The 11,525-nt window shown below is 36.6% G+C and overlaps 1 protein-coding gene across 1 annotated transcript; it reads right to left on the bottom strand.

Moving 5' to 3' along the window:
• Positions 1–2,676: 2,676 nt before the first annotated feature.
• Positions 2,677–5,242, bottom strand: mrps21 (mitochondrial ribosomal protein S21). The gene is made up of 2 exons (XM_083544463.1): positions 5,083–5,242; positions 2,677–3,149 (listed from the first exon to the last, which is right to left on the bottom strand). Exons 1-2 carry the CDS (start codon positions 5,163–5,165, stop codon positions 2,969–2,971), a joined length of 264 nt encoding a protein of 87 aa, XP_083400589.1. The 5' UTR covers positions 5,166–5,242; the 3' UTR covers positions 2,677–2,968.
• Between the last annotated feature and the right edge of the window lie 6,283 nt (positions 5,243–11,525).

Below are 11,525 nucleotides of genomic sequence, written 5' to 3'. Positions count from 1 at the left end.
AACTCTTACACAGTATGGATGTGAGGAATACTTTGATTTCTTTTGTGTGTGTGTGTGTGTGTGTGTGTGTTCAGCCACTATGCTGCTGGCTGTGTAGATGCACCATGTACTGCAAATCTCCACGATGGAGAATAAAAAGACCTTGATGATTTTCTCAGACATCCTCATTATTCACTGTGGGGTCTTGCGATCTAAAACAATGCAATTCCCAAACTAAGCAGTGATGCAGCTGCTCAGGATGTTCTCAATGGTCCCTCTGTAGAACGTTCTGAGCATGTGTGGTGGCAGCTGGATCTTCCTCAGCTTTCTGAAGAAATAAAAAAAAAAAAAGATTGTGTTCAGTAGAAACAAAGTCAGGCAGTTCCATACCCTCTTCTGCACTTTTACCTGATCTGCCACCAACGTATTCTGATAAAATAACGATGAAACTATCCATCTCTATTTTTTAAAAGGTAACGTGATCTATTCGTGGTCAAGGCTTTGGCCTGTTCATGACCCTCTAACATAGAAAACACCTTAAGCCCTGATGATCTATTCTTTTAACACACCACACATTCAGAAAATAGAAATAAAGCACATTGTGTTCACTTGTGCTTTAGATATGCTGATTCTAACACACATTCACTTGCTTTAATTATATATTTTGCCTGCGTATTACAAGAATACACAATAGAAACACATGATAATACGTGTAAAAAAAAAAAAAAAAGTACCACAATCTCTATAAAAAATATCGCTGCTGAAAAAAAAACTGGAAAAACCCTAAGAAAATCTATAATGTAATAATATTTATAATTTGAATTTTATTGGTTTTAATCAGCGCTGAAAATTAAAGGTTTTTTTTTTAAATAAGCAACTTTATTTATCAGAGTATTTTCATTTTGGGGGAAAAAAAACTTCACTTTATTTTAATGTGTAATATTTTACCTTCTATTTACTACATTAAAAAAAATTATATATATATATATATATATATATATATATATATATATATATATATATATATATATATATTAAAGAATTTAATTAAATTCCATCACTGCAGTCAGTTTCCAGTCTGAGGTTGCTGAAGCACACAGTCAGTATCAGGTACCTGATGTACCTTTCACTTTACCTTTTATTTAGCTTCAAGTACCTGAAGTGCAATTCACACACAGTCATGTTCCAGTACCTAAAGTACCCTTAACATAAAAATTTTTAAATAATATTTTATAAGTATCAATGCATTATCAAAGTATAATTTATATTTATAATTTTTTTTTTTAATTGACAATTTCCATTTGTAATATTTCTCTTTACTTCACTACATTTCAGTCATAAAGCAGAACCTATCACTAGTTTAAGTTCAAGAAGCTTTTATTGTAATTTTAACCATATATAGCTGATGCAGTACACAGTGAAATGAAACAACGTTCCTCAAGACCACAAGAGTAAGTTCTTGCGAGATTGAGGGCCAGGGGCCGAGAGTAAATGTTGCTGTATACCAAAGTATATTATATTAGTCAAACCAAAGTCAAGTAAGATGCTTTTATTGTCATTTCAATCATATATAGCTGACGCATTACACAGTAAAATGAAACAATGTTTCTCCTGAACCCTGGTGTGGGGAGGTGGTATTTCATTGATTAAGGTGATGGGTTACTGATCGGAAGGTTGAAGGTTCAAGTCCCGGTATCGCCAAGGTGCCACGCTTGGGGCCTTGAGCGAGGCCCTTAACTCGCTGTGCTCCAGGGGCTTCCGAGCAAGCTGGGATATGTAAAGAAAGAATTACACTGTGCTGTAATGTATATGTGACAAATAAAGGCTATTCTATGAATAAATAAATACACACAAATATAAAGCAGTAATCTGCTTGTAAGTTGTGATACGTTTTAATTTTTTAAGTTTTCTAATTTTAAAGTTTTAAAAACAACAATCTTATGGTAAATTAGAAATGATGATCTGTGAATGGCATTTTCTCCCTTTTTTTTTGATTTACGGCATGTGGCCTCCAGAGTGTTTAATTTAAACTTATTTATGCAGCTGATCAGCTGTGGTGGTGAAGGCCTTGCTTATGGTCCCAGAAGTGGCAGCTTGGCATGGCTTGGATTTGAAATCATGACTTTTGGATCCAAAATCCAATGCCTTAACCAGTAAGCTGCCACCTCCCACCTCCTCTAACCACCTCCACTTTTTGCCTTTTTTCTCATATATGGCATTGTGGGACATATATGCATTTAAAGGTTAAATATAGAGCTCTCATAGAGCTGTACTTTTGCTTTTGCTATTAAAGTCGATTCCAAGTAGAGGACATTCCCTGCTGGTTTTAACAAAATCTCTAATGGTCCCCGCTGATCTCTAATGATAATGTTTTGCATTCTGTCAATTACATGGTAAATCAAGTGGATACAGTTTGGGAATAAGTGAACACTTTTAGCAACTTGTAGATCTGACAGGCTGATTCTTAAATCATGATGATCATATGCGGTGCAGTGTGCTGACTGGACAGGCCATACCATTAAAGAGAACACTCCAGCGACTGCTCTCTAAATAACACTTACAGAGCTTGGACATGTGCATCGGGTGCAATTCCATCTGGACTGCGGCTAATTAGAACTGACTTCAATGTACAACAATACAATGACCCGATGCACATGTCCACATGTCCTTTCATTAATTAAAGCCTACGTTCCCACATCAAGACTCCCAATGGTTTATTTTTTCTTTATTTTAAGAAGAGGTTCCATGACACTTGGATTTTTGTAGCTCAAAAACATGTTTAAAAACGAAAAGATGTAATTACTTCAGTTTTAACCAAGTCGAATGCAACATTGATTCACAGAGACATTTAATAGCTATGAAAAAGCTTGAAGGTTATATATTCTTTCCAGATTGTGCGTTAAGTCCACACTGTGATCAGGAATAACATTTCATACACATTTTCGGGTCGTGTCCACTCTATATATGTGCTGTTCCTCTTTGGTGCTGATCAACACCCCAACCACGGATCTTGTCGATTGGTCCTGGAGACGAACGAGAGCTTGCGCGCCATCTCCATGTTGTAGATCCTCTTGCAGTTCTCATAGTTCTCCCTCTGTCTCCGTCTGCATGGCTTCTCGTAGTAGCGTCCACGCTTTACCGTTTCTATGACTCCATCCAGCGATAAGACTCTGAAAGAAAACACAGTTACATGAAACTTAAACATCCGTAATCGCTCACAGTCACAGCAATCTTCATAACCAAGGTCAACATAGAGATTATGGCTAAGGAATTATACTGTGTGCAGGCCTAATACTAGTAATCCAGCACCTGTGGAACATAAACGTTTACTGAATTTACCATTTTAGCTATTTCTCAATAATGAGAATTCTTTTTGAAACAGGATTACCCTGCATTCACACAACCAAGGATGTGTGGTATACCGGTACTGGAAAAATACCCGTATAGATCATATTTTAAACAGTACGGTAGCATAATTTTGCTGAATTCGGTATGTCATACGCTGCTATTCCAAAATTCACCTGTAGGCGGCAGTGCTTCTCAAATTGGTGAGAAATCGTTAAAAGAGTGAAAAGATATTCACATGCATTAATTGTTACTTCAGTTGCATTTTGTTTGGTAGGTTTTTGGTTACATTTTGATACATTTTGTTTGCACTAAAAAGATAAGATTTGAATATATTTATATTGTATTACTTCAGTGATATATCATTTTTTTCCAACATCAAAATATGTTTTCTGTAGGTTTTTTGTTACAGTTTTTGGAACCTATTTTTTTTTTTATATTCTTTTCAATTTACTTATCTTTTGAGGCAGGTTATTTGTCACTTATGGTATTGATTTAGTATCGATACCGAGGTATTACATTCTGATATCGCCCCAAAAATTATGGTTTGGTATGGAAACATCTGGGCTTAACTTCATTAGCTTCATGCAAATTATAGTAGTCAAAAACTACTATCAATTAAACCAAAGCCAACTGTTTAAACAATACTTTGGTCCATCCTATTAAGACTTCAAAACATGTTCAAATACAACATTCTATGACCATGTCCTTATACAGTGCTGACTTCCTTGGGCACAAGCCCCGAATAACATTATATTCTCAGCATGAGTTTACTGGAATTTACAGATTACATATCATTTCTTTATAAATTAAACAATACATCCTGATAACTATTCAATTATTTTAGAAAAACGAATTAAAAATACTATCTAGTGAGCAAACTGGAATAAACAGTGTATATATATATCTCCTTGAAGTAGTAATAGTGTTTGATTACACAAGTATCATTATTACCATCCAAGGACAAATAACACTTTAAACTGCTCAAACCAAAGGTGAGACTCTAACACACACATTTATACACATTGTCTGTCAAAAGTTTGGAAATACCTAGTCTTTTATGTTTTTTAAGACACCTGCATGTTTCTTTTGTTATATGCAAGAAACTAGATAAACTGCAAAACAATAAAAAATAAAATAAAAACAAAGAAATCAGACAGTAAATGTCTGTAATAAAGAAATTAGAAATCAAGAAAAAAGTCTATTGTTAAAAGTGCTATAAAAAAGCATGGAGTGATAATAGAATATAGTATATTATAGTATATGTAGTATAAGATATAATATAGGTGGGATTGATGGTCAGACATAGTTTGGGCCATAAAGTGTTGCTTTTTCTCTACCAGAACTGATGATAAAGTGCATTATTGAATGTTCTTTTGGCTTCTTTTTTGCCAACAGACAGAAACAGACACCAGACAAATGGAAGTGAGGAGTTCTGTATGGCTTTCAAAAAAAAAATTCCTGTATATAAGCCATCAATATAATATATAATATAATGTAAACATATAACCCTACAATATAATAATATAATGTAAACATATAACCCTACAATAGAAATGTCACATGTCATTGAGTGTATATAGTTATATAATAAATATTATGCAGGGTATTAGATCTTTATTTATATTTATATAAGACATTTTATTTACACAGCAGCTCGTAGCACCGACTACACGCAAACTGGAGATATAGAACATTTCACATGCATTAACACTTATGACTACATTAAATTTACATAATATAACAATTATAAAATACCTATTAAGGGCTTTATATGCAGCATCCACGTTTCCCTCCTGAACCATCACTGTTCGGGCAACGAAGCGAAGGTGGTTCGCCATTTTGCGCTGGTGCACCAGTTAACGCTGCTCAGCCGGAAACGACGAGCGCGTATCGTTTCGTTCCGATTCAACCCTACTGTGCATTTGAGCGAAAGTCATATGAAGGTCATACAAAGCTAGCGAAACAGACTTTAGATAGCCGACACTGTGAAGACAACCGAATACAAGGCATATATATGTGTAAAAATATGCGCTCATTCGTTTTAAAGAACATTGATCAGGTTGAAAGAGAAGGCCTGTGTAACAGTCGACATCCCCCCTTTTTTTTTAATCCCAAAGGTGTTTTTTAAGGTTAAGGTCAGGGCTCTTTACTAGCGCTGGAGTTTCCTCACATTAAACTCGTCAAACTGTGTTTAATGGTTTGTGTATGGGGGGAATATCATGTGGGAACAGTGTAGTGATAGATTTTATGTGTATTTGCCAGTACTAAAGGTAACCACTAGGTGTCAGCACTGCTACACTTACCAGCAGTGTGTGTAGATCACGAAGCAGTAGTGAAGCTATCAGAAATCAGAACTTTATCAGAAATAGCTTTATTACCAAGTATGCTTACACACACAAGGAATTTGACTTGGCGCCAGGAGCTTCCAGTGCAGGAGAAGTACAGACATAATGTAACAGAATAGTAAACCAGACAGTTAAATAATGCAATATACACTAGCAATCAAAATTAGAGAACAATTTATAAACACTTCAAATGACTTCAGCACATCTGCGGCCACAGGACAGCACTAGTCTCTCACACTGCTCTGGTGTGATTTTGGTGCACTCTTCTTCCAGTCTCCTTCACAGTTCGGTGACTGTAGTGGGTTTCTTGGCCATAACTTTGTCGCCAAGGATTTTCCAGAGGTTGAGATCAGGACTCTGTTCCTCAGCAAAGCTTAGTCTAGCCTTTTGATTCTTTCTGGTAATGAGAGGTTCGGTCACTGCAGAGTGGGCTTTCAGTTCAAATGCTCTTAAACGTTGAGACACTGTATGACGAGACAGATCCTTACCCTGTTCAGAGCTGAACTGGTGAGCAATTCCAGCTGCAGTGTGGAAATGATTGCCCATTGAGATCCTCTGCAGTTTCCTGTCCTCTCTTGTATTTGTCTTCCGTGGATGACCAGCCTTCTAGGCAGACCTGAATGAGTTTGTGATGTTGTAACGATTCAATATTCTTGAAATCACAGATTTGGAACGACCGACTTGTCTTGCTATGGCTAATAGGGTCATCCCTTTGGCCTTCATCTGGACAACCTGCTGCCGGAGGCTTTCAATCACTTTAGAACGGCCCACCATCTTGCAGAGTCAGTAAAACTGGAAGTTAGGCTGCCAGTTTAATAGGGGTTGACAGATAATCAAGGAAATTAGCACCAGGTACCAGATTAACACTAATAACTGGGAGGTATCTGAAAGTGTTCTCTGATTTTGATCAGTGTGTTTTCTGCAAAATAATGTTTTTTTTTTTAAATGCCTTAGTTATTTTGTGGAAATGGTGTTCTGGTAGCATGGTATAGACAGGACAAAAACTTCTTCAACTGTTGAGCAGTGAAGATGACATTATTTCAGAATTGTTCAATTGTTTATAAATTGTTCTCTAATTTTGATCGCCAGTGTATACAGAGTAAAAATGATTTTAAATAAAAGTACAGATGTTATTTACAAGTGTTCAGTTTACAAATGGACCATTTGGATTGTATGGATTCCATGTCAGTTCTGATGGACAATGTGTAGTTATGAATATTTGAATTGTTTATGCTGAGTATAGCCTGCGGGAAAAAAAATTGTTTTTGTGCCTGGCTGTTCCGGTGGACGGTGCTATGTAGTGCCGACCAGAAGGTAACAGTTCGAAGAGAGAGTGGGCTGGGTGTGTGGGGTCCAAAGTGATTTTCTTAGCCCTTTTCTTCACTCTGGATGAGTAAAGATCTTGGAGATTGGACAGTGGGGCACTAATAATCCTCTCAGCAGTCCTGACTCTCCACTGTAGCCTCTTGATGTCTGATTTGGTAGCTGAACTAAACCAGACATTTATAGATCTACACAGGACAGACTCAATGATGGCAAAGTAGAATTGATGGTGCTTTGATCTATCTGGGAAGAGAGATACACTTGATACACTCTTCATAAAATAAAGATGCTGAAGTGTTAAGAAGCCAGGACGAATCCTTTAAAGATGTGGACACCTAGTAATGTTTAACCTGGAGATAAATTTCACATAAAAATCTACAGTTAGCTTTTTCCTTCTAAGTCTTCTCAGCTTTGAAGGTGAGATTGTAGATGGAAGTCCATACTGCTAGACTTTGGATTTCCTCTCGGTTGGTGGAAGCGACCTACCTCCATGGTATCATCTGCTTGCTTGGTGATGAATTTGGAGTTATTCAAAGGCACACAGTCAAAGGTGGTTAGGGAGTGGAGCGATGAAGTTTTAAAAATTAATAATTAAAATGAACATATATATAATTTTGGCCATATGGGCACTTATTTCGGATGATTGTTGAGAGATTGGGGAGGGAGCAAAGAAGAAAGAAGGACATGGGGCCGTCCTACTTTTAAGAAATGCAGGGACCATGAAAAACAAATGGTAAACATAATAATTTTCATGGTAATTTCTCTTTAAATGATTTCTCTATCCAAGTCTGGAAATGGTCACAAACATTATTACGAATGTTCACACACTGAGGTCATGTAAGCACTAATACGTTTTTGATTGAAAACACATATTTGTCTCTCCAGTTTGGCCTTCCAAACACACTGCAACAGCATTTTCAGGCAACGAATCTAAAAAAAGCTGTTTTCGTGTTGAAGCGTGGACTGTGAAAATGGAGCCTTTTGGAAAACGGTGGATTTTTAGTCATTGGCACAATATTTCAAAGAGACAGAAAGTAAATTAAAGCAAAGCAGAAATTAAGCATGTTATGTTTTGCTCATGTCTAGTACGGGGACGTATTAGTTTTTAGACTTTTCAGCATGGATGAGCAACTTCTGTGAAACAATTGAAAAACGAAAGTCAAATTTATCCAGATTAGTGTAGATGTAGCATGAATTCCAACCCACCACACCCTACCCAAAAATGTTGCAAATTGGAATAGTATGAACTATGCATTAAAAGCCCATTATTTTTAGTCTAACATGTAGTGTTATAGCGCTCTGGTGATGACACTGTCCACTTAATTTATGTCTAAATTTTTAGGGTTTAGGCCGCTGCTTTTAGATTAGATTAGATTAGATTAGATTAGATTAGATTAGATTAGATTAGATAAGATTCAACTTTATTGTCATTGTACAGGGTACATGTACAGAGCCAGTGAAAAGTGGTAACAGTTTCAACAAAAAATTTCAACATCACTACTGTTTTATAAATACTTTCTTCATCTGCAGGAGAACAAGCCAGTGCTAAGTAACTATAAGAGCTGGAATGTTATGTTTTTCCAGTTCAAATGATTGCTATTGATTTTGTCAGTTCCAAAAAATAGGCCACTGAATGTAATTTTAATGAAGCATTGAGAAATGCATTGAGAAAGAGTTCTACCCCTGACTGAACTTCTGCCACGGACTCGATGTGGAGTTCAAAAAATTCAGCCCCCACTTTTTTCCATCTTCCCTTTCCATTCTCCTCATTCACTCTCTCCGTCTCTGTTTCTCTCTGTTCATTTTTTTTTCAGGGGTATCGTTTATGCAGACATGCTGAAATAGAGCTTTTGAAATGGGCTTGAGGGAGGGGGGGAATGTTGGAAAGAGAAAGGGAGGTGAGAATGGGAAGAGTGGGAAAAGGAGAACTTGGTAATTACCCCAGGACGTTTGGAGCGAGGGGATCTGGTCTCGGTTTACACGACCTCGCTTATCTACTCACTCTCTCTTCACTCGCTTCTTTTCTCTCTCGACCTCTTTGTTCCCTTTTAATGAAAGTCTGACCCTTTGTCATGCACACACCGCATTTCTGAGGTGTACCTTTCACAATTTGTTTTGAATCCATTAAAGATAGACAAAAGTTTGTACAGCTAGCTATAGATTAGCAGCTAGATTAGTAATGTGAAAGGTGGGTCTAATCTGTGGTAATGTGAGTGGGTGGAGTTAGTCTGCTGTAATGTGAATAGATGGGGCTGTAACCTGTTATCCGTTCTCTGCCTTAACACAATCAGCATCTTACATCACATATAAATGTTTCTGGTCCAGGTTTTGCTCCAAACCTACAGATAAACCATGTGCCAGACAGTTATCTATATCATCATATACGTGCTCACACATTAAAAAGTCTGCGAAAAGCACTGCGGAAAAAAGAATCTGAAACTAGAAAAATTCATTGCTGACATTAGTAAGCTTCATGCGGTATGCTTGCCATTTCTAGCAAAATCACGGACTGAAGATCCGCTAGCAGATTAAGTGGTAACAATCCATCTGCTGTTGAAAGTTTGGATGATAAATGATTTTTATTTTATGATAAGAAGTTTGAGGGTAAATTGTTTATTTAGCTCAGCTAGAGTCACGATCGAGTGCTAAACACGATAGCCAAATCTACAAAGGCTTTATTTGGAATCTAGCAGAGGTTACATTTGCACATTGTTTTGGAAAAATTATAAACTAGGTGTCAAAAAAATAAAAAATAAAAATGAAATATATATTTAAAAAAATGCACACACAAAAAATATATATATAAATAAATACATTATTTTATTCTACTGATTATATAATGAATAAATGCAATAAAATAAACTACATAACATATACTAATATATCTATATTATTTATTTATTTATTTATTTATTTATTTTGATTTTTTTTATGTAGTTTCTTTTATTGCATGTGGGAACAGGCCTCAGATGACAATAGGGATAAGCAGGATAACAAATCAGGAATGTCTGTTGTCCCCAGTTCTCAGTGGCCTGCTGAATGAATCTCCTTCCGCTTTCCTCATTAGCACGCGTTTGTGCAGTGCATCAATCGCAGTGTGGCGAAAGCAGCAGGAGTGACTTCTTTCATCAAACAGTCAGAGCTGCCTAGTGTACAGTGCTGATGACAACTTATTTTCTCTGGCTGAAGCTCTGATAGCTCAGCACGCAAAGGTTTTTTCAGGCCTCACAGGAGGATGTTAAATCTAACAGGACTGGCCACATGTTCTTTCCATTACCTACAGAATGCTGATCTGGAGCTTTCTTCCAGAGGCTTGAGCCGGACAACATTTTCCATTGTCAATAGAACAGTTACTAATTTTACTGTATATATGAAAAATTGAATTATGTACACAGTGGATATAATGGGTTTCCATTATTTCTTTACGGATTTAGCAAATGTTTAAAAGCTTATATGTTATGAACCTTGCAAAAAAGAGAATTAAATAAAGTGAGCAGAAGTCAAAGACTATCAAACACTATCATATATTGCCAGGAATAGTTTTGCGTTCAATCGTCTTTCCGTGATTGGCTGATAACCTCGAAAATGATGGAACGATAATGAATGGACATTCGATGTCACCCTGATGTAAACGGGTTCTCTTCTGAGTCTGGATCCTCCCAAAGGTTTCTTCCTTATGCCATCTCAGGGGGATTTTCCTCAACACTGTCACCACTGGAATTTACAGATTATTTATCACTGTAAAATTTAGGACAGTGTCTAGTGTTCAAATCGTAACACAAATGAAATTTAACTGAGTTGAACATTAAGGCAATTCTGCAGGAATTACAATCCATTTCGAAATATTTTCTTCACCATTTCTTTTGCAAGCGGCAATTTGGCAGCATCTTTCCAACATTATAGAGTAACCACGGAGATGTCCCAACATCCAATGCTGCTGCCAATGAAACCAATCAACTGTTCAGGGCCAACATAATGTCCATAACATGAATTTATCCATCACATACAGATAGTTTCCCTTTCGTTATTCACCAATTAAAGGAAAGGCATAATCATGCTTTTTACAATTACGTTGTGATCTTCGAAAGGAGAACGTGTAATCTCAGGATAAAAAAAGAAAAATCTTTTGTTATTGCAAGATCACTAAAAAAGGTTAGAATCTAAATCTTTTGTTATCTTAGATGCTCTGATAGCTCGGATATGCTTGGCCTCATGCCTTGATTAAGAGAAATGACATTACTGTGTTGCATTGCTTGTGTAACAGTGTAATATTACGTTGTTTATGTGTACATAAGCTGTTGCAGCCTGATACTACAATCATTTACATTTATGGCATTTGGCAGATGCCCTTATCCAGATCGTATTACACTTATCTCATTCATACAACTGAGCAGCTTTAGGGTTGAGGGCCTTCCTCAGGGGCCCAGGAGTGGTATCTTGGTGTGGCTAGGATTTAAAATCTGATGCAGTCATTCAAATTGATGTTTATTTCTCATGAATCTACACTACGAGCCCATAATGACAAAATGA

Source organism: Silurus aristotelis (genome assembly GCF_946808225.1).
Source record: "Silurus aristotelis genome assembly, chromosome: 6".
NCBI lineage: Eukaryota > Metazoa > Chordata > Actinopteri > Siluriformes > Siluridae > Silurus > Silurus aristotelis.
The sequence above is the reverse complement of the archived record's forward strand: the minus strand, read 5'-3'. Positions and strand labels throughout refer to the sequence as shown.